This window comes from Diadema antillarum, unplaced genomic scaffold, assembly GCF_040938485.1.
Source record: "Diadema antillarum isolate AM-2024a unplaced genomic scaffold, OU_Dant_1.0 seq00000649_RagTag, whole genome shotgun sequence".
Lineage (NCBI taxonomy): Eukaryota > Metazoa > Echinodermata > Echinoidea > Diadematoida > Diadematidae > Diadema > Diadema antillarum.
Genome location: NW_027271563.1, coordinates 331,917 through 356,400, shown reverse-complemented (window position 1 = coordinate 356,400; position 24,484 = coordinate 331,917). Strand labels below are relative to the sequence as shown.

The 24,484-nt window shown below is 39.6% G+C and overlaps 1 protein-coding gene across 1 annotated transcript; it reads right to left on the bottom strand.

Annotated features, from left to right (window-relative positions):
• Positions 1-228: 228 nt before the first annotated feature.
• On the bottom strand, positions 229-23,950 carry LOC139736499 (serine/threonine-protein kinase DCLK1-like). The gene is made up of 7 exons (XM_071647249.1): positions 23,371-23,950; positions 20,020-20,030; positions 19,649-19,652; positions 5,601-7,717; positions 4,287-4,419; positions 1,040-1,207; positions 229-434 (listed from the first exon to the last, which is right to left on the bottom strand). Exons 1-7 carry the CDS (start codon positions 23,948-23,950, stop codon positions 229-231), a joined length of 3,219 nt encoding a protein of 1,072 aa, XP_071503350.1.
• Positions 23,951-24,484: the final 534 nt, after the last annotated feature.

Here is a 24,484-nt window from a genome sequence, read left to right as displayed (position 1 = left end):
AAAATAATGACCCACCACCATCAACCAAAATCTGAAGTGCGCCCTCTACTGGTGACTGGCAGTCATCACATCTTGTCGGTTCCTTGAACACAACAGAAGATGAGGACTACTTTTCCACTATTGTGCTCCACGACAAGTTTGACGTCCAAAGGCAAAGCAAACCACCACTCCTGACAGGCACAATATACATCACCATGGCGATGTCTCCGGAGAGGGATGCGATCCCTCTCACTTCTGGGTGCCTCCAGCTTTCCTCTTGGCACTGCGACGCCCCTTGAAGTTCTTCTCCAGGTTCATGGACACCTCCCGCTGCAGGTTGGGCTGGCGACCGGTGGCACCCTTCTTGGCCACCCACGGGTGCTTGAGGACCTGCTTGGCCTTGTAGCGCATCTTGACGTCCACAACGAGGAGGTGATCGATGAGGTCTTTGGCAGCTGAGGGAAGATTAAAATAGATTAAGATTTTTAGTGAATTGGCAGTTCTGGTTGTAACTTTTCATGGTAGCACTAGGAATAACCATTCAGCCACTGCCACACAAAAATAAGTGATAACTGAGTATGTGATTGTACTGTGTAGCAGAGGGAGAGACAGACAGAGATAGACAGACAGACAGAAAGGCAGACACACAGACAAAGAGGCAAAAAAAAACAACAACAACAACAATGAAAATGCAGGAGTCTGATTAAAGGAAGGGAAATGGATGGCAAACTGAAGGAAGATGAATAAATGCACTAGATTTATAAATAAGACAGAACAGATACTGACATATGAAGTTAAATACTCATCAAACGCTAAAATGAATATGACAAACAGATCTTTCTTGGGTACACATCGACGACGTAGCATGCAAACATGTAGATGCAAGGAACCAACATAAAGCATAAGAGATTGAACTGCAATGCTTATCACCTAACAGAAAAAAGTACATAAACTACAATGGGAAAAAAAAGACCTATTTATTTATATTCATGATATGATCAATCACTGAAATGAAGGGGGGGGGGGGGTAGGTGCAAAATTAAACTGTTGCTATGGATACCTTTGGAGATGTTGTCCCAGTAAGGGGAGATGTACTCAAAGTGGCCAGCCTGGATGAGTTCAAACAGTTCCTCCTGATCTCTGTCTGGGCTCCTGAAGGGAGGGAAGCCACACAGCAGGATGTAGGTGATGACTCCCAGGGCCCACATGTCAACCTCCAGGCCGTAACCTAGGCAACGAGGAGACGGGGAAGAGGAGGGATGTGGTCAGTGGATTGATTCAGCTCATAGAGGAGACAAAATAATCTATATAGACAACTGCAGGCCTTTGGTAGTGAGGTGGTAGTATTGATGCTTCACACATTGCTTCTTTTTTTTTAAAGACAGCTGCATTTACTTGTGAATTACTATGGAAATCAAAGAATTCTGTGAATAAATGTTACTTTTCAACCTTCAGGCATCAGGCATGAACAGTTTGCATGTTTTCCCTAGATTTTTATTCATTTATCATTATTATTCTTGTTTTTTTTTTTGGGGGGGGGGGTGGGATGTAGACCATAATGGACTTTCATTCTTTATAGGAAACTGATAACAGGAATATTTCCTGCCCTTCAACTAAACCAAGAAAGTGTACACTTTAAACTTCCTTTAAAGGGCATATACAGTTGTACTCTGGTTTCATTGAAATCACGTTCCAAGCCCATATAGCTGGTTCAGTTAGACCCATCCAGTCCCCAAAACTGCATTTTCTATGATTTGCAAGTTGTGTTAGTAAGTCTAATTTTAGCAAATCAGGACTTTGTGACAATTTTGCGAGTGGTTAAATTCATGGTAGCAGAGTCCAATTATGCATGGAGAAATATATGCATGCACATTGCATTCATGCTGGGATCAGAGTTTTGCAGTACTTTCATTTGTTGTTTAATTTGCAAATAGCATCCGACTGGTGACATTCACAAAAATAACAACACCTTACATTCATGCTGAGATCAGAGTTGTGTATTATTGTCACATGTTGTTTAATTCACAAAAAGTACCCGACCGGTAAAATTCGTGAAAAATACGACCTTATGATGGAATACCAAGTGTATGTCTTTATCCTAAATCTATGTTTGACTCTTTATTTTTTGGTATTTCAAAAGGTAGAGTAAAATACCTCCTTTCACTGGAACCCTTTGATGTTCATGCATAATTTACTGTTTCAGTTCCAGAATTTCTGAAATCATCCTAATTGCTAAAGCCATAATTGATTCCGATTTGGGAAACAAGTTTACGAAGATTGAAAGTTCTGTTTCCTCCCTCAAATTGTCAAATATTTGAAAACTTCTTTCTGACTTTGTGCAAGTGTATAGTATTGGTTGAGATGATGATTTAGCTTTTAACTTTATGCGAGATACTTACAAACTACTTTTAAAATGTTGAAGAGCATATACACAAGAGGAATTAAAGTTTATTTGATGAAAATCAGCTTTGAAATGGCTGAGATATCCAAAAACAAAGTAAAACAAAGTGATCCTAATAAAAGGTGGTTCCCATATTTTATAAGGATAGATTTGTTCTGCATATCTCAGCCATTTCAAAACCAATTTTCAACAAGTAAACTTTGAATTCCTCCTACAATTATTTGCTGTTTCATATTTCATATGAGGTTTCTCATTATCTCAAAAAAAGGTTGAAAACATGAAGCCCCATCTCAACCAAAACAATACCATCCTTTTAACCACCTCCGTCTAATCCTTATCCAATACATGATATGCAGTGCAAATTCAGTGTTGCCAATTTAGTGATGAAAATATGATAATTTCTGCAGCAAATTTCCCCAAGGATTTGATGGGTCAAAGGTCAAAATTTTCACCCACGCGTCCTCAGTCTGCTAGCAGATGTGATACCCAGAATCTGAAGGCCAAATCATACTCGTCACGAATGGGAGACTTTAATATATCTCTGACCTTGTGCATGTTTTCTCTCACCTCCGCTCTGACGTTTAATTATCATTTCAACGCATCGGAATGCAGACAACCCCAATACACAAAAATGTACAAAAAGATTTTGCCCGAGGCTAATTGAACCCAAACACGTGAAACATGTTTTGCTTCACAGTAAAGCAACTGCTTTTCTTTCTGCAACTGAGGTTTAACAAATTGATGTGTACTTGCATATCCCAAACATTAATGTATACTTTATAAATTGTACCAAATAGGGCAACTGCTGTAAGTAGAAAGCTGAATATAATAACTTCAAAGCCTGACATGTACAATATGGACCCGATTGCCCCCCTCCCCCCACCCAATATTGATTCCTAATTTATTGAGTTCGATAAAATTTCACTTCTACCCTGTGTCATTAAATTATTCATGGCATTGATGATTCATCCCAAAGCGCCCCCCCCCCCCCCCCCCCCCACCCCCTGATTGATTTGCCCCAACGCGACTGGATTCTTGATGCTGCCTAGCAGGTCACCTACAGATGTACAATGCAGAATTGAGAACTGAGTGCATTAGCATACTGAGTATATTGCACATGACACAGCCTGCCAAAGAGGTCATTAGAAATCGCAGACTCTGCTGTAAATGCAACCCAAGTTGTGGTTGTATCCGTTTGTCACACAACAATATCATCATATCATATTTAAGGCAATCCCAATATCCTCAATGTATTCATTTATACACTTGCTTCAGATTTGGGGGTTTGTTTTTGTACAATCTATAATTTTATCTCATGTACAAGAGTGAGGCAAATAGAATTGTGGTTAGAGTTTATATTGTTTCCACTTCACTTTTTGTTTAACACATTTTACAGTTATATCACTCTTCTTTTGAAATCATCTACACCTACATAAACTGTAGACATGCCACGTCTTGCGGTACTCGGAAATGATAGGTTCCAATTCCAAAACCACAGTGCATGTGCATGCCTTCAACCACAGTAGAAAACTAAGAAATATTTTTCTGTGGTATTCAATTTTGCAATGATAGGGAGCAGATGTCACAAAGGCAAAATAATTGACACTCAGCAAAAATAGATGTAGCTTGATGGATAGATATATTAAGGCATGAATAAATGAATAAACAAATGAACATACAAATAATTATAAATGAGCTTTCAGAATCCCATTACCAATAAACTACTAGTATGTAATAAAAAACAGATTAGGCATTAAAACTCATAGGTACATCTACCCTGAAGTCCTGTTGCTGAGTTTTGATCATAAGGAAGAATGGTTCTAATGTCATATGATGTGCAGACAGAGTAATAATGGCAGTCAAAAACAGAAACATTTCTTTGGATCCTGTTTAAAGAGACTCTTACCTGTCTCGGCGAGAATCTCTGGAGCCACATAGGTTGGCGTGCCACACACTGTAAAGATTGGTTCCTTCACCTCCATGGCCAGACCAAAGTCGGCTAACTTCAGCGTGATATCCCCTGTCTCAGACTTGTTCACCTGAATTGAAGTGAGCACAAGATTTTTATTCACTTGAATAACCGTGACATTGTAGAGTTAGAAATGTAAAAAAAAAAGGGTCTTTATGGATCTGTTTCTAACTTACTTCTGACAAGCTGGTCTTAGCTTGTCTTCAAGATTTCAGGAGAGTATTACTGTACTAAAAATGGGCATAATATACAAAAGTACAGGCAAGTAAAGTAAGAGGTTTCTTTGCATATGAGTGCAAAGTAAAATCATACCTGACTGGCAATCTCGGTTGGAACTATCATCTCTTTGTCTCACACACTAAACTAGAAAACAACATCCAGTAAAACAATCTGCAGTGTCTTAAAGGGACTGCACAGTACTGGTTGAGGCAGGGATTCATGTTTTGAACATTTCTAAGTGAGACAACGAAAAGCCTCTTATGAAATATGAAAGAGCATGTAATTTTAAGAAGGATTCAACGTTTATTTGATGAAAATTGGCTTTCAAATGGCTGAGATATCAAAAAAAGTGCTAATAATAAAAGACGACATGCCACAACTTTATTGGGATCTCTTTGTTTCACCTTGTTTTTGGATATCTCAGCCATTTCAAAACCGATTTTCATCGAGTAAACTTTTGATACCCCTTAGAACTGCATGCTCTTTGACATCTCATAGAGTGGTTTCTGAATATCTCGCAAAACGTTATAAGCTAAATCTTCACCTCGACCAGAATTGTACACACCCTTTAAGCTTTTTCAAACAAGCAAACAAAACAAAAAAATGCAGGCTTAGCTTTCTCTATTTCTTGCATTTTCTTCCACCAGTGTCTGAGGCAATCCACAATTCAACATTCAAAGCTGAACTTGCTGACAGAAACACAAACAATCAATACTATTTGACACGATCCAGATGCAAAATAAATATGCAAAGAGAAGAAAGACTATAATTCAGCACCAGGCAATTGTACACTCTGGTATAAATGAAATGCCAAGCACGAGTTGCATGTTTTGAAGGTGAGCATTCTGAGAAATACCACTGACTCACAAGATTAACAAGATTTCAAATTTAATTACTAGATATGCAAAAAATATTTAATATGTTTTTCCCTTTGTGTTTCATCCCTTAACAAGCCTGACAAGTTAAATAATCACAAGAGAAGAAAACAAATGGCCAAAGGAACTGATGACAGAGAAATTGTGTTGCACTCACCAGAAGGTTTTCGGGCTTCAGGTCCCTATGTACAACATTGAGGTCATGTAGGTACGCAAGGGCACTGGCAAGGTCCTCAACCATGAGGGCAGCATCACCCTCTGTGAACTTGACGCTCTCAGTGATGGCATCAAAGAGGTCACCACCCGACACGTACTCCATCACCAGGTAGATGTGGCCCCGGGTCTCGAACTCCTCGTACAGGCGTACGATGTTTGGGTGCCGTATGTACCTCATGATGGCGATCTCATTTTCCACCATGTGCTCCTTGTTCTTCAGCTTGGCCTTCTCAATGATCTTCATGGCATACATCTCATCTGTCTCCACATGCGTGGCCTCATGAACATCGGCGAAGTTTCCGTCGCCGATTTTCGTGCCAATGCTGTATTTCTCCAAGATGTGGGTCTTTTTGACGAGAGTCCTCGGCTGTCGCACGAATCTTTCCTCGGGCTCTGATTCTGGAACAGGGCTGTCCTCTGTGTCGTTCTCTTTGTATGTGATGTTTTCATTCTCATCGCGTGGTGAGGCTGATTCTGAATGACCGTCATCGTCCCCCTTTCTGTGTTTTTCCTCCTCTGCCCGGCGTTCTGCTTCTCTACGTAGCTCCGCCTCAAGCTGCGCCAATCGCTCAGCCTCCTCCCGTTTCCTGCGCTCCTCCTCCTGAGCCTCTTTGTACTCCTCAGCTTCCTTGGCTTTTCTCTCTGCTTCCTCCCGCGCCTGTTTCTCTGACATAGCTCTGCTCTCTGCCTCCTCCCTCGCTATCCTCTCCGCTTCCTTGGCCTGACGCTCTGCCTCCTCCTGCTCCTTGACTCTCTCTTCCTGCTGCAGCCGTTTCTTGGCCTCCTCCCGTGCTCTCCTCTCTGCTGACGCACGCCTTGCTGCCTGTTCCTTGGCAGTCATTTCAGCTTCAAGTCTGGCCCTTCTTGCAGACTCCTCCCTCTTCTTGAGTTCATCTTCTTCCTTGGCTCTCTTCTCCAGCTCCTTCCTCGCCCTCCTCTCTGCCTCCTCTCTTTTTGCCGCTTCCTCGTTGGCCCTCCTCTCTGCCGCTTCTCTGGCTTCCCTCTCAGCCCTGGCTTGCGCCTTCAACTCTGCCCCTTCGATCTTCCGCTGGGCGTCTGCCTCCAGCAGCTCCTGGAGTTTTTTTGCATCTTCACTCTCTTTACTTTTCAACTTTTCCTCTTTCTCTTTCAGCTCTGCCTCTTTCCTGGCCAACTCTTCCTCCCTCTCCCGATCTTTCCTCTCCCGATCTTCCTTCTCCTTCCTCAGCATCTCCTCTTCCTTCCGCCTCAGTTCCTCCTCCCGTTGCTGCAGTTCCTCTTCCCTCCGCTTGACTTCATCTTGCAACTTCTCCTCCCTCTTCCTCCTATCGAGCTCATCCTCTCCCTCTTTCCTCTTCCTGTCCGTGTCACTTGTCCTTTCATGGATGATCTCATCATAGTCTGAGCCCCTGCTATCATTCCCTCTGGAATCACTGTCCTTTGAGACCCGGGCTCTTCTGCTCTTTCTGTTCTTCTCATCCTCCTCACTGATCCCACTGTCAAGTTTTGCAACATCCTTCTTCTTCCCTTTCTTTTTCCGTGCAAACTGCGAGTATGAACTGTCGGGATAGAGTTCCTCATAGATGTCAACGACAGTTTCCTCCGTAAGGCTAGTCCTAGAAGGGGAGGCAATGAGCACCCCATCTTTGTCTCTGTAAAAGTCTGCCAAGCTTTTCACTTCCTTCCCTCTCAATGTGTACAGTTTGCGGATTCTGTTGTTCTTGTACTTTGGGTAGCCGAATGCATCGGAAATGTCCTGGATCAGCTGTTCGTACGATTGCACACTCCGCTTGTTGATCAGCAGCGACACCACCTTCCGGGGCCGTGACCCCGTCTTCACGATCTTGACCACTTTGGGTTTGATGGGGCTGCGATCAGAGTGCAGGATGCCAATAGCCTTGGACTCGTTCTCCACACTTTCTCCTGCGTTTCCCCGGTTGTAGGCAAATGACCCTGGGCCCGAATGGCCGGTGCCAAAGGTGGATCTCCCATAAGTCCCTGCATACTTTCCTGTAGGTGGGTAGGAGAACCCAACCGGGATGTGGGCGTAGAGATGAGACTCATTGTTCTGATGCTTCCCTGAAATGAAAAAGTAGAGAGAAAAATATTAATAACAATTGAATTGTAGAGATACTCATGAAGAAATGTAGGGTAGATTTTGTAATATCCTGAGAGTGTCATCCTCATGTGATAAGTTAAAGGTATTGATTGACAGTCCAAATCACCCAAACATTCCAGAATATGGAAATGGTACAACTGGATTGCACATCATTGTTTAATATAATGGTTAGTAGCACAATGCACAAAATCTTAGACATAGAAAATTAATTAAGTGCCAAAGGAAATAGAAAGTACCACTGAAAAATGACTGACTCCATTTGTGACTTAAAAAACACAGAAAATATCAATGTGACTGACATGTCAGAACGTATCTCCTCTTATTCCAGTACATCTTCGAACATTGTCATGTGAGGCAATGAAGACCAAAGGTTAAGTGCCGTGGTTAATCCGCTCTGTGATAGTGACGATCTGAATACCATACACAGTGGCAATCTGTAAGGCATCAGTATCCCACAGCTACTCTCTCTCTAATACTATACAGATCGATTCCTTTCGTACAATGATTACTTCCCTACGTTGATGGATATACATTGGTACAATGTATTTGTGTTTTGGTCGTCACATGGTTGTCATGGAACAGGGTGTGACTTGACAAGAAGGTTTGGCAGAAATTTGCATCTTCGTCACTGATCGCACTCAGAAGAAACTTGCACTGGCTGTTAGCAAAGTGCGAGCAAACAAGCATTCCCTTTCAACCACCAAATTCTTCATGAGATGCTGTTCCGTTGCCTGGACGATGAGCCAGAGATAGGCTGTGTGAACAGCACGTACAGTATGTACAGTCTATGTAATTTGCTATATAAATCCACTTAGTCTTGCTTCCAGGCTCCGTGCTATTTTTTTTCTTCTACTTTCTGCCATCTGTACTCTTGTCAAATTCATCAAATGCATTGGCAATGGATGACTAGTCTCATACAAGAAGCCAGCATATCTTGTTTCTTTGCTTTGGTTTTTTATGTTTCATTTAAGCAGTAAAACCTAGGAAATTTTCTCTTTAAACTAAGAGAGCTGACTGCAACCATTATTTTACTCATGTAAGCTGGCTCTGTCCTGTCTGCACATACATTGTAAGCCATCACATACAAAGACTAATAGCCAGATATATCACCTACACCGTATAAACCTGTACAATCACCATTAACAAAGTCTGGAAAGTTACTGGGAATTCCTAAATATTTCCCTCTTTTCTTTTTTGACAGAATGCAATATAAGTAAAATCATGTCATGAGCACAACTATCATCCATGCAGGGATTTTTCTCTGGAACCTGTCATTAATGTACATCTTTCATAGATTCCTTACGTTTAATGTCAAATTTAACAATGTACATGAAATTTGGGAAGATACAGTGTATTGATACTGGACTGTAAAGTGTGTTCACGAGGTATTCTGGAAATGGCCCAATTGACACTGTAAAATGAGTACAGAACTACCCTTTTTATTATCATTCCTTACAAATATATCTCATGCTGAAGTACAAAGACTCACCTGAATAATTTCTATAATAAAATGCAAAATTTCACACTGAATGTCGAGGACATGTGATTGTTTGGAGACAAGCAAGAATGCTGACTCTTCTGTCCTTTTTTTAAAACATCTTACTGTTAACAAAAACAGTTTCCTTGTAGCACATTGGCCCCTAAGCATTCACAATACACAGTGTGTCTATATTTACAAGGTTGGCCAATTCATTAGATGTGATATCTGTCCCTAATACTAGTAGGCCCTACATACGCTATTCTGCTTTCTGCTTGGTGAATAAACTACGTACATAATGGGGGTTAAAGACACTTATGCACTAAAAGTGTTTTGAGTGCAAAATATGTGTCATTATTATGGGTTGTTGTTTTTAAAGTGCACTTGTTAACCACTCGGTACAGAGAGACAATGAACATCAATAATTGCTGCTTTTACATATCTGTCAATTTGACTTGTCACTAGCATATTCTGGCATGGGTCTCCAGAGAATGTAGAATAAAGTAATCAAATCATATTCTGCAAGTACAAGCTTTTGTCCTTCTTTCAAGGGTGGGTGGATGATTGTCTTTGTGTTTTCTGAAGGTGCAGTACTGAGCAGGTGGGATAACAAATATAAACACACACTGAGTTAATTCAGCTTGCAAAATGAAAGCTACTTCCTCTTTGTGCCCTAAAAACAGGTTTTCTTTCACAATAGGGTTACATTGGCCTCATGCCATATTAAAGGCACAGTTCGGAATGTTTCTGATTTGCGAAATATGAGCTGCATTGGTTCTGCATGCTACCAACGTCTCTAGTATGATGACAATATCAAGATACTGTATATTGTGGTTGAAAGCAATTGTGACCTGCCACGACAAAAGGATCGTAAAGTCGCTAGTGACTGAGCCGAGCAAATATTGAGTTTAAAGTCAGATCATCAAAATCGGTCAAAACCATCAAATTTTGGTTTTTGGCAAAATTTTGTAGCATATCATCTGCTGAAATTTCGAAGCTATATGATTAAAAGGAAAGACAAGAAAATGTGCTTTTCTGGACCATGATTTTCTGACTTGCAATGGAACAGAAACATGTCCGAAGATTTGGATTTAGCACCACAGAGAGACTCCGCCCAAAGCAATGAGGGAGTGATCCTATTGGTCAGTGTGTGGCTCCCTGGTTACTGATTGGTTGTGTATAGACCTCTAGCACTAAGCTTGAATGAACATCACGGAGGTTGCGAGGACCATACCTTCTATTGTCAAGTGGTGAAAACTGTCTCACCTCCCCTTGATCGTGATTGCTTAGGAAGGAAAACTTCAAAGACAGTTTTCTCGAAACACTGATTTCCTAGACTACTCAACATGCTCTCATAAAATCATTGATTACTTTTATGAGTCGTGTTATTATATGAAATTAAAGCTGAAGAGTAAGGGAATAATTATATCATGTCATTTTCAGAAAATTGACTACCCCTGACTGTCAGATCCTTTGAATGTTTATCTACAACTGAAAGGCTGTAAAGTGCCTGGATCTACAGTGTACCACTATAGCTACTCAGTTTCATCCACAGAAAGTACACGCTGTAGTGTTTGAATAAACCATTAGCACTGAACAAATTAGCATAATTTACTGATTAGTCATTTTCCTACCATAGAATTCAATGGAACTGGATATTTCTTTTGTGTTCCATACACAAGGGAGAGTCTTCCACAACATGTAACTACTACAATAAACAACAACAAAGAGTTGCAACCACACAAAGTCAATTTGTAACTGGAAATGGCTTGGATATACGATATACTGTAAAAGTGGATATTTTCGCTCAACTACGCGTAATTTTTCGCACTTGGCCAGATGAAAACAGTTCACGTTTTTTTTAATCCACGGAATCAAGACATCAACCACTGGATCATACGACATGCAAAAATATTCGCGTGCTTTTATTTTCGCACTTGTTTCTGGTTGCGCGAAATGCGTGAAAATTTCAACACTGCAAAAATTTCCACTTTTACAGCAGAAATTCCTGGTAAAAAAAAAAAAGAAAAGAAAAAAGAATATGCAAATCGAATATGCTCAATTACATTTATTGATATCGAGTAACCTTGACATTATTATTAGTATTAGCTACTTTTATGACATTAACAAAACAATGTAATGACATTTCACGGTGGTAATACACTCGGTTGATACTAGCGCAAGGTACGTTATCCATTCCTTAATTGCTTCATCTCTTACATACCACAGGTAATACGGTTCGATGCTTCGAACAGGCATGATAAAATCAATGAATATTAAATTTCATCCCACACAAATGAAATGAAGCATGGAGATACAAACACAGTATTACTGTAGTTCCAAGGATGGAGCATACAAATTGTAGGGCCTACTTTATTAGAATTTGCATATATTCAACACACCACTGTACATGAGCTAGTAACCCACTGGCACTGACATAGCATGAGAGATATTTTGCTTTTTTTCCGGGGGGGGGGGGGGGTATTTGTAGGTATTTGTAGCAGATTATTTGAGTATTACTTAAAAGCTTGGTCCTGACAACTTACGCTGATTCTGATCCCTACCCCAGGTGTACCGTCTGAAGTAGGTTGGATGTCCATTGAACATCTTTCTAGCAAGCTTAAAACTAAAGGAAATTCCAGTATCACAAAACTCTTGCTAGAGTCAAAGGTGACTCCAGGAACAGGTGTGTAAAATCCAGCATGGGGCAATCCTTGTTCCAATGGAAAATGTCATTTCGCCCTCGATTAAGTCACGAAACCTCAGACAACTGTTCACATATTCTGTATCCTTCCAAAGCAGGCACAGAAGTAAAAAGGACATGTACTGTACCTACAATTGTCTAACACTTCATCTTTGCCATTCTGTTTTGCCTCGATGGAAATCCTTTAATAAAGTCCTCATTTCGTGCACACACTGTTCTCAAAAGTCCTCTAACAAACTATCACAATGTGAAGTAATTTGGGATTTATTTCATGGAACTTTCTCTCACGGGTCTACCCTGCCAACCTGTTGGGGAGAGAACACAATTCTTTGCTTTCCGTCCGGATGAATGTCAGATAGGATTAGAGTCAACAAGCAATTGATTACTCACGAAATGTGTGATGCACCGCTAATGTCGTTTGTAAGGGGAGCTACAGCGAAAATTCACTGCTGGTTAGCCACTACCACTGAGGAATTGATCAAATATTTGATGATCCACTGGGAAGAAGGAAAAATAAATATTCCTTTCTCTTTCTGCTCATGTCCGCAATTCTATTCTATGCCCTCAAAAGTAATGAAAAATCAATATATACCTTATAGTTCCTGCTGTGTGAGCACTGTTGAGAATGTGTGAATACTATTCATACTGCACCAACTTTTTTTCAGGTTGTAGAATAAATTCTGTGCTGGTTCATATCACAGTGAATTTGAAATGTTTAAATGCAAGCGGAATTGTGTGTGAAGTGCATCTTTTAACAAAGATCCACTCGTTATGTACATGCTTTTAATAGGCACAATCTATGCAAGATTGTACAAAATCCACTGCAGGTTAATACCAAACTTTGAAATTCTGCAGTTTTCATTTGCAAACCATCAAAGGAGACCGATTCAATGTTAATGAAGTCATGATTTGACCTTTAACACTCAACTCTCATGTTTACTGGTATTCATCCCCAAGCCGAAAGCCAAGTTTTTGATATGCTTTTTACAAAGAATCGGCAGACAGTCATTGCGTACGACTATTCATTATGGCAGACTGTTCAATTGTACGCCTGAGTGATTACCGAAGTCCCAATTGTACCTGTTGATGAGTCTTTTTCCAACACTCAATTTCTTTCTTCTTTTTCCTTTTAAAATGTCTGTAAGTCGGACATATCTGGCATTGGGGGCTGCATACAATGGCACAGACTGAAAACTCACTGGCAGGAACATTCTGCGCTGAAGTAAACACATCAAATTGTATGACATACATGTAGTATCACCCACACATGGTGTGCATTCATTTGAATTAAAAAAAAATACAACAAAAGTAAATTTGTGATGTCTGTACTGAGCACCGTTTTTGATCAGTGGTGAAATCTGCACAAATTCTATTGATGAAAGTTCAATGATACAACTGTATAGTGAAATATTTCTTTAAACTCTGTAAAAATTGTGCTATCATTGAAAGCAGGAGTGTTGAGTTTATGTCTGCAAGCAGTATTTCTTCTGCAGTATTTCTGGCCCTTTTTCTGAAACACTCCAAAGCAGAATCCACTCCCTGTTTAACTTTGAACACTCATACAGTAAAACTGTGATTCACAACATACACAACGTGTACATGTGACTATTGTAAAGGTTGATGCACAATGCCAATCATGAAATACTACTTCATATTGTATGCATGTGGTGACTGTGTAATACAGACTTACATTTTGTAAAACCTTTCATGAAGTAGCATTACATGGAAAATTTGCTCTGAATCAATATTCAAAGATTGATATTCCTTTGTTTGGCAATGTCTGCTGCAAATGACTGACTTTGATGGGATTTGTAACCAGGCTTTGTTCACATTAGATCTTCTTTCTACTGCAATTAAATGATTTTGATGGAAATATAAACCTATACCCATAAATTAGAAGTGCCTGTTAAGTGGTCTCAAAATCCAACCCTCCTGAGTGGATAACAAATCACTACAGTCATGCACTGATATGGTTGGGAACCACTTAAATGACTATTAACAGCTGAGTACATTCTTTAGAGCAAACTATAATGGAGCAATCTTGTTTCTAATTGCAGCACATATAAATCACAATGAAATTGAAACTCTGAAAGTTCTTGAGAGACTATTGGAAACGTGCAAACTGCATGACATCATAATTCTATGACATTGTATGAATGCCAATTAAAGGTCCTGTTTACCTTTGGGAACAGTGATTTAAAAATTTTTCAAGATATGACATTTAGTGCATACATGCATGTATGTGTACATGTCTGTTGCACCACAAAACATCCTATCATATAAAATTTTTGCAATAACGCCTAAAATATATAATTATATTGGAGATACAATATATATGGAGAGAAATATGTCCATAGATGTACACTTTATGATTTCATTTGTGTGTTGCGTGTGTACAACTGTTTTATAGTCATATTACTTCTTGCCATGACCTCTTTTCAGTGTGGGTGGTGCACACTTTGAAGCAAAATTAATCAAACAGAAACTTTTATACATTTCTTCATTCTTGAAAGCAATAACCAGAGATGGTGAAAAAAAAAAAGATTAAAAAATCTTCATTTTGAAAGCCCTTTAAACTTTTCTCCCGAGTCAGACCATTACCAAAACCATGGATGAATGTACCGTACTCCTAACACTTTTATTCCCATCCAGTACTTATCACACACGAGGACACTGTGCATCATTCAAGTGTATGAGGTTGTGGATATTGTACATGATTAGAAACTGAAGGACATCCCCATTGTGCAAATCACATGGTATGTTGATTTTGAACAGCTGAGTCACACAGGCAGTACATCAGTTTCACACTTCACTCTCTCCTCCTACACTAGTACGATTGTATTCATCTTTATACTTGTACAAATGTATACACTATCTTCAGGAACGTGTATCTCCGCCAGTCTTCCCTTCCTATTAAAGGTATTGTTTACCATTGGGAGCAGTAATTTCAAAAATGTATGAGTTATCACATGTTTGTTTTGCATAATGTGTAGGTCAGTTGTACAATGTATATACACAACATCTTTCTGCATAAAAAATTTTGCAATAAAGCCTTTATGAGGAGATATCACTATTTTTCTCAATAAACTATAATGGTAGACTGTTTATTCTTGAAACAATTTTATTATATTACTATTGTTATATTCTGTATACGTATTGTATACTAACAGTACTTGACATTCATTATACTAATAAACATTTTACATTGGTTGTTTCTAGATCCCTAACTCACATTTTAGAACTACAAGTATTTAAAGCACTAAAGCCAGTTTTTTTTTTTATTTCCTCTGCAAATGAAAAATAATGCCTTTAATAGATGTACTGCACATTATAACAGGCATGAACAATACCCCCCCCCCCCCATTTTATAGTTGATGAATGTTTAGTGGCTTTTATATTGGTTTGTGTGGGTTTTTCTTCTTTCCTTCAAAATTTTAAATTAGGTTAATAAGGATCATGACTTGTATGATTTTTAGATCAAAACTTTAAATGGTCAAAAAGGAAGTTTAGCTATGGGTCAGGTCTAATTCTGTATTTTCCCTTTAATAAAGAATTGCAGCTATGTTTATTTTTGAATGTGTATTCTATATGTAGAATCTCATAACATCATCGGTATTGCGTACTACATTCTTCTTTTACCAGCCAAGTAATATACTGAAAATGAATTAATCTCCAATGAGAGTAGCATATACTTGTGCAACTACTTCCTACAAATATAATAGCCGGGTTCACACGTACACCAATTAGCGGGATACAAATCTCGAGATTTGCATCGCGATCGTCATCCCGAGTTTTTTGCACGTGTGGACAGAAAAAACCCAAAAATTAGCGGGATAAGCATCGCGATGCTAATCCCAAGAAATCTTGCGCTGGTTCGCCAATTAGCGGGATAATTGGCCCCACGCTGGTACGTGTGAACGGTCGGGATTACAATCTCGAGTTTTTACATCCCATCATGCAAGAGCACATCACAACAGCGAGGCCTCTGCGAAGAGGTCCTTCACCTCTTTGGAGAACAATAACAACAGCGCGCGAACCACACCACTGACGCGTAAAAGACAATGGACAATGGTAAGTGCGCGCAGGCAGTGATAGAGAAGGGCGCTGTGTGACCCAGTTTGCAGGCTTTGCTGTTGTCTCTATCGGCAATTAGCGGGATAATTCGGTACGTGTGGACGCTCGCCAAATTAGCGGGATACCGATCGCGATCACTATCTCGCTAATTTGGTACGTGTGGACGCTCGCAAAAAAACTCGGGATGAGCATCGCGATCGTCATCCCGCTAATTTGTACGTGTGAACCCGGCTAATATCACAATTTTAATCACAGACTGCAGCATACAAATACATACATTGCATCGCTGATGTTACAATGACAATGCAGTGCAAATGTTGCATTTACACAAACTGTTTGAAATAATGGTGTGTAACATTTGAATATGCAACTTTTGTTTCATATGTTCATGGCCAGGTGAAATATTGATTTATTGATTTTTTGTTTTCTCCTCTGGCCAAATCCAGGTGGAAAGTTTGAGGCCACTGGAATGAGTATTCTTTGTTTGGTATCTATAAATAGCAATGATTGTATGAAAAATATACAACCTTGTACACTTCACTTCAGAATGCCACAAGGCATGGATGCTGTACATCTGCATAACAGTAGTAAGGCCCTCATGCATGGAAAGAAATAAAGAATCAATGTGACCATACAAGTATGAAAATCTCATGACCCTATCTTATTCTTAAGGGGGGTGTTTCTGTCTCATTTTTTCTTTGTTTGTTTGTTTGTTTGTGTGTTTTTTTTTTTTTTGCAATACGTAGAGATTCAGTTCAGGGGGGTGTTTCATCAACGTTTGTCGGCGCCGACAACTTGAATCACCATAGTAACAGTCAGTGACCAGAGCATCTCAGCCAATCAAAACCAAGGATTTTGCTGAAATTGGTCAGCGCCGACAAACGTTGATGAAACACCCCCTAGGTGTCATAAAAGTATGTCGTACAGTACAACTTGCACTAAAACCTTCTGGGGGGCGTTTCATCAACGAGTTCGTCGTAGGTTTTCACCGACAAATTTGCTATCAGCCAATCAGACGCAAGGATTTCAGTAGCTTTTAACAGTTGTCGGTGTAAATCACCGATAAAAAGTTTCATGAAACACCCCCTGTACTATTAAAAGTATTTGAAAAGTTCAAGTTTTGTACATAAATAAAAAACAAACAAACAAAACAGAGTATCCTGGTTTCCACTACAACAACATTAAAAAGGTGTTCTTTGTTTGTTTGTTTTTGTTTTCAATGGAGGCACTTTCAGCCGGTTTTGGTTATCTGATCAAGCTTTTTGAGTGAAAAACATTCTTCACTATTGTTAAAAAAAGAAAAGAAATTATGATTGCAGACATTCATATGAGAAATTTACAGTGAGATGAAGTTCTTGGGTAATTACCTTGGTCACTTTCGCTAACACTAAACCTCCTTGCTTGGCTTGGGATACTTCCCATGGCATGAAATCAGGTCTGGTTTTACAGTTCTAGCATTCTTCTTCTGTTGCAGTCTGCGCAGACGAAGAGCTTTGAGAAGATGTTTCGCTATCAACGATGCCAACATGATACCAGTCAATCGTCTTTGGGAACTAAGGGCTTTACGTATATGTTTCACACGCCATCTGAGTCATTAAGTATGCGGATGATCCAAAAATTCTTGACTCCATCAGAATACACACACACTGTTTTGAAGTGTGCTAAGTGGGCACATTTTCACCACTCTCGCACGTTTAATTTAAGAGCATAATTTATGAGCAAAGCTTTCTGCACGTGTCTGAGGTCAAACTTCAAACCTTGTATATTCTTATGCACTGTAAATACAATTTATGACTTCATTTGTAAATATTATGAGAAACAAACTTCTCTGATTGAACAGCTCTTTGATCAATGTTGCTAAGCAAGCAAAAATATCTCCCAAATACTAAAGAACATGAAAATATTTATTTGGTCCCATAAGTGTTTTATTTGATTAATCCAAATCACTAAGTAAAACCATCATGTACAGTGGTTGTTACAACACAAAAGAAGAGCATTGGTACCAATGGGTGGCCAGAAAAAAAGCAATACTTTAGCAGGAAATGCAGTCCCTGGTTTCTTGCTCCAAACCTCAAGTCACTGATCTTTGTAGTTGATGCGAACAGTTGCAGGTGTTGCTGTTAATTTGTTCCCTGCTCTTCTGAACAGTTGACACTTCACTTTATACCACTTGTCTCTCCCAAGGACAGAGTGGACACTCCCAAACAATAACATTGTATGTCAATCAGTCGACTGTGCATTCGAAAAGAATCCTCAAATAAAAAAATAATAATAATCTGTGCAGAATTTCAGACTTTTTCACCAGCTTCGAAGCACAACTTGAGCTACAACAACTCCCACTGAAAAAACACACCACTGGACTGCCACATATGCTACCACCTGTTGCATGCCCTGCAACCTAAATCTGTACTTCTATCAAGCTGTACAATGCACGTCACTCACAACATTACCAAAAGTAAAGGCATGGAATTAGTGGAGCAAAGGTTGCTTCCTTTGACTAGATCATCACATTTAAAGTTTGCTCTTACTCTGTTAACTACGTATAGCGCATTTTGTTTTCCTCTCCAGTGATGCTCCCTAGCAACCAAACACTCTACCGTTACTAGGATCAATAAAGCTACCATGCAGGTCAGCTGCACACTATAACAATGTAACCTCCGATGTAAAATGTTAGTTTTTATGATTAAGATGCAATTAAAGCCAACATGCATGCAAACTATAAAAGACAGGTGGAGGATGACAGGAAATATAAAGTTAAGTTTAGATGACAAGATCAACATCCTACGTGTTGATGGTCACAAATCACACCTAGTCAACAAAGCATACAATGTACATTATAGTGCATTGTTTATCAAAGTCCTTCTGCAAAATCTCCCTACCAAAATTCATCTAAAAAATGGCATTTGGCATGAGGAATATGCCTGAGACGTAAATGCCAAAAGGAGATGTTAATTCTGCATTAAATCCACTGTAGATGGACTTGTTGAATTTTTTTACCTGACCTCATTTTGGTATAAGACGACAATCATGTGATACATCGATACATAATACACTATAAAGTTGTATGATGCACTGCATGAACATTAAAATCACTGACAAATGGCATGTTCCCTCGATAAAAAGGATTTACAGCCAAAATTCCTCCACACATTAAAGGTGAAATACAGCAAAGCATGCCTTGTACCCCTTTCATAAACTCAATAATGCGAATAATATCCGCAACATTTGGTCGTAAAATCGGAACGGGGAAAGAATAATGCGCTATATTTCAACCCTTCTATTATCCGCATAATAGCAGCATCGGGACCAAATTTGGAGTTTATGAACGCAAACCCAAATAATGCGGATAATATTGCCGGGATGCGGTCAAACGTCACCTGTCTTTCCCGCAGGAGGGACGTGTGCAGTCACCATGACGATTATCCGCCTTTTTCAGGACGGGTGCTCGTAAAAATAATGCGGATTATTTTCAGAGTTTGTGAACGCATTTTTCATTGAATTGTCCGCATTATTCTTATGCGGATAATTGGAGGAAGAGTTTATGAAAGGGGTATTAGTTGTCACCTGTCCACGACAGCCAATGTCGTAACAATCCCTGGCAGCCATGGTCCTGCAAAGTTTTTCTCACAGAAATACTCTGCTTTAAAACACAGACCAGTAAAACCGATGTACAAGCATTACTATGGTGTCAAGTTACTTTATGGTGGTCGTAATTCCATGGGGTGATATCTGCCGGCAATGGCAACTATACCAATCTGAAACTATAGGCCACAGCTTACTCTTCAAATTTGAGGATTATCCGGAATCAGATCCTTTGCAGTTCCCCACTGCTGATGTGATTTTTTGGTTTCCTGTATCATGATTTGATTTATGAGATTTTGTCAATGATCAGTATCTTGAAGTTCATGTTGCATACAGCGGCATCATCTGCCTTTTGTTTAAGGCAGCGGAGCATTTTCTTGTTTCTGTTTTTGTTTCAAGGCTGCGTTGTGTATACATCCTGAAACGCCCCCCAGGTCTCAAATTCATCGATCAGACATGCTGAACTTGATAGCACAATGCAGCCCTGATCAGGGTATACAATCTTCCTGGTACCACTTTCTACTTTTATAAGCCTAAAATGGTGATTGCCTTGCAAAGGGGACTCTTTTACAACTTCCGTCTTCTTACGGTGACTTAATTTCATCAATACTGAAAAGGCCTTGCACTACAGTACTGCTCTGGCGTACTAACATGAAAGAGGAAGGCAACATCCTGTAATAATGTGTCTTTATATTATGTAGCATAACAACAATATGCTGGTATTTTCTTGCAGACGGAAAACAGGGGACTCTGCTTTAAAAAAAAAAAAAAAAAATTATATGTGACCCTGCACCTCAAAACAAACAAAAAGTCGCCAGACATGAATTTTTAGTTGAGACCATATTCTGAAAGAGCAGACTTTAAGCTTTGAAATGATGTATAACGTGTATAACTCAAATCAAATGGACTCTCCTAACCTATCTAAATATTGGAAAGAAAGCACAAACTCAGGAAAAGTGTGAACTGAGAAAAGAGGCTCTGAAGTACAGGTACAGTGTCTATTCAAGTGCTTAATCTTTACCAAACCGTGCTGGCTGTGCGATGAATGGGTCAAAAAGCAGGAAGTAAACCAACAGAGTAACAACAATGAAGGGATTATCAGATTAAACTGAAATTAACCATGCCTCATTAACACATTCTGTGATGATTAATGCCAACTTTAAAAGCAGTAGCACTATCCTTTCAAAAGTTATTAGAGTTGAAAGGGAAGAGTGTGGACAAGGTTTTTCAGAAATGAAAAAGGGATTCTAAAGACACACCTAATCACACTATTCTACCAAAAATGTTCGAGATAAACTGCTAAAAAACACACTTTCTCGCCCGTTTTATGATACCAAATTTTAGCATAATGTAAAAGAAGACCCGCACTTTCAGAAAATATGAAAAAGTCAAGTTCGGCTAGGTTGACCCATTTCACTTATTTTCAGTCCTCACGCAAAATCAGTGTGTGTGACTTTATGTTCGTTTTGAGGTGCACGGTCACATCATTCTTTTTTAAAGTTACAGATATTACAAATAGAGATGCACATCGTCGGGTGCCCGTGCATTGGCCGCTAACGCAATACAATTTGCATTGCGTTAGCGGCCAATGCACGGGCACCCGACGACATTATGTAGTACTGATGATACACAGAATTACTTCTTCACACAACTTTTTTTTTTCAGGTTCTAGAAATAAAAAGTCCTGCTATCATTCAAACGTATGACTTTTGGTTTGATAGCATCTCATTGATTATTAAAATACAAATAATAATTGGCGCTTTTGAATTGGTAAATAATGTCAGTGCTAAGATTTTCAAATTGAATAGATATTTACAATGTATCTATTCCATATAATCTGAACTGATCTCAATCATTGGTTTTATAATGGTATTTGACTTTTAGAAAACAGAAACATTGAATGTGATCCTTACCTTCCTTCATGTGGCTCACAGGAGGCTACACAAGGTTTTATCAGAGTGATTTATGGCATGACATGTTCCTGATAAGAAAGGTGATCTCTCTTTGACTGATCTAACATCCCAGTATCCTTATCCCTTTATCCTTCTAAGTTTATCAATCCATAGCACATTAGATGTGTACACCATCAACAAACAGTGTCCTGAACAGCATTTATAAACACTCCAAGGGGATCTAACATACTTCACTCAGTTCTTCGCACTGCCAACTTTATAGATGGCTCACAACACTTGTGAACTCTTAATCATGTTTCATGAAGAATTACACCTAATTCTGTCCACTGTACACGCAATCACGGCTACTCACTCATCTATTTCTTTTGTACAATGAAATAAAAGTGTGCCATGCACAAAACGTGGACAGAGATTACGTAAGGGCACAAGGTGCTCCATTTCTAATCTGTTTGTTCTCTCTCAGCAGAGGAGTATACACAGTTATTGTAGGATAGCAACACACAAGTCGTTGGTATTTGAACTACCCCCAAATGCCTTTGTCCACAGGTGGATTGTTTATCGCTTCCATGGCGATTTGGGCCGGGTCTGATTGGCTCATTGTTGGGCAGTAATGGAGACTACTTGCACTACACCAATGTAGGATATCTATACAGACTGTACCTCCTCCCTCTGAAGGGAGATTTGCCTAATATTATTAGAATTCAACACATTTTCATTTTTTAAAAAATGAATTACCTCTTTTAAAACACAGGGGAATTACCTTTTTAATAATCCGTTGAGGACGGGCTAATTTTGCTAAAACACACATTTCCCACAGACCCCTTCCAGAGTATACTCCGGACTCATCCTCAACAGGTTAACAGATCAATGTCAGTACATTCTGAACGTACATGAACCTGCCCCACTGTGACATCACAGATTGTGAAATTGTTGTATGTACGTACAGTACATGTAGTCTCCTACAGTGATTACATAATATACATGTATACCCAGTACAATGTTTGTACATGTAGCACATGGTTTTACTAAAACTTTACTGGTCGTCATAACTTTTGAATAGATTGTTTGATTTTCCTCAAACTTCATTGATGTGTACAGTTAAAATTTTTGCATTCACTGCATCCACTGTTGTTGGTTTGTTGGTTTGTTTGTTTGTTTGTTTTGTGTGTGTGTGTGTAATTCCCGATATTCCCCAGTGTCAGGTTCATCCAGAAATTCTTGTCACCAGCATACCCTATGAAGTTACATCTGTATATAAACACAGGCTACCTTTTTACTGTGGGATCTCAGTGGTCATCCTAATAGAGTGATGGTTGCGAGAAGATAAATTTCCCAATCAAGGACTGGGGGCGTGCAGCCAACAATATCCTTGTCTGTGCCAACTTTGCCATCTTAACGAGACAATATTCAGGATTAGAAAAACAAACACCACACATATACAATGTTATGATAACACGTTTGTATATGGTCCACTAATTATGGTAGTGATGTATAAAACACAGACAATGTAAACCAGTTGTGCTAGTATGAGCATGGAACACTGATTAACTGTTAAACACAAAAGAATATAAAATACCGGTACTACAAGTTTAATGAGTTTTTTGTTTGTTAACCCCTGACAGAAAACAAAATGGACATCTCTATAAAAGCCCATTATACATTTTGTCTATTTTCTACTTTCATGTTCTGTTTGGTCAATCATTTTCGTTTCTCATTTTCCTTTCATTAATACAAAAAGTTGAGTGTGACTGATGAACATAATCTTTGTATGGTGGAAGGTAAGCACAAATCCTATTCTTTCCACTGGACAGACCTGCTGTTTTAAAGAGATGGAATATATTTTATGGTACTCACTTGTGCTACTCCAGTGTGGGAGGCTGGAAGAGCCATACTTGATGCGTTTCAGTCTCTCAAATGATGCACAGACATACGACTCGCCATCTTTCAACTCCTGAATGTCTCTGATCTTTGACCCCTTGGGGGTGAAGATCTGCCTGACCCCATACGGCAGCTTCATGTTGCGGGTCAGCTCACTGAGCAAGTCCTCGAAGGAAGTATAGCGGTGCGGCGTGATCAGCATCCTCTTGCCCTTGAAGAAGCGGTCGCCGTTGCGGTAGAAGTAGACGTGGCGCGGACGGCGCATCTCCTGGTACCGCTCGTGGGTGAGCTCCTGCAGCTGCCTGGAGGCAGTCGCCATGGTGCGCGGCGAAATCATCAGCGGGTCGCTGCGTGGCGACAGCTGGCTGGGCAGGGATCGCGGAGACAGCATGGACGCCATGGCGGTGGGCGGGTCACTGAAGGGGAGCCTCCTGTCGGACTTACGCGGGCCAGACGGCCGAACTGCCCTAGGGAGCGAGTTGATTGGGATGGGGTACGGCACCAGGGTATCTGGGGAGGATGGCATCCAACCTCTGACCGGCTGTGCTCGCTGCTCATCTGTCATGCCATCCACCAAAAGGGGCTCTTCAATTTGCCAGAGGGAAGGACGTGGAATACAAACAATACATGGTTAGGTCTATCACCATCTGTGCGCCTCACATCACTGGTTTCCTTTCAAACTCCAAGCAAGATGATCTGTAAAAGAGTAAGACCAGTTGAAATTAAAGACAGGGATTCTTTTTTCTTCTGCTTCATAAAGGTTGTAATAGGTAATGTGTACAACTTGCCAATAGTTTGTGTATCTTGAAGAAATTAAAAATATTTTAATAGCTATTAACTTCACAAATTGTATGTTAGTAGAACAACATTCAAGACAATATACTATGACATACATATGTGTTAGCAAAATGGACAAACTCCCAGCTTCCTTGGGCAAAGTAAAGGACAATAATATTGTGACTAAATACATCCATAAAAGATCATCAGTACCATACATGAGAAAATAGCTGCACCTCCATTCTACAAGATTAATGTATTAGGTGGAGTACCTTGTGCTACCAATGGCATTCTACAATGTACGCACACATTTATGATTCGT

Excerpts from the sequence above, each read along its gene's own strand:
- LOC139736499 (XM_071647249.1), bottom strand. The coding sequence starts at position 23,950 with ATGACAGATGAGCAGCGAGCACAGCCGGTCAGAGGTTGGATGCCATCC. Across the intron at positions 4,420-5,600 it reads TGAAGCCCGAAAACCTTCTG|GTGAACAAGTCTGAGACAGG; the intron begins GTGAGTGCAACA and ends ACTTCAATTCAG. Across the intron at positions 1,208-4,286 it reads AGAGATTCTCGCCGAGACAG|GTTACGGCCTGGAGGTTGAC; the intron begins GTAAGAGTCTCT and ends CTCGTTGCCTAG.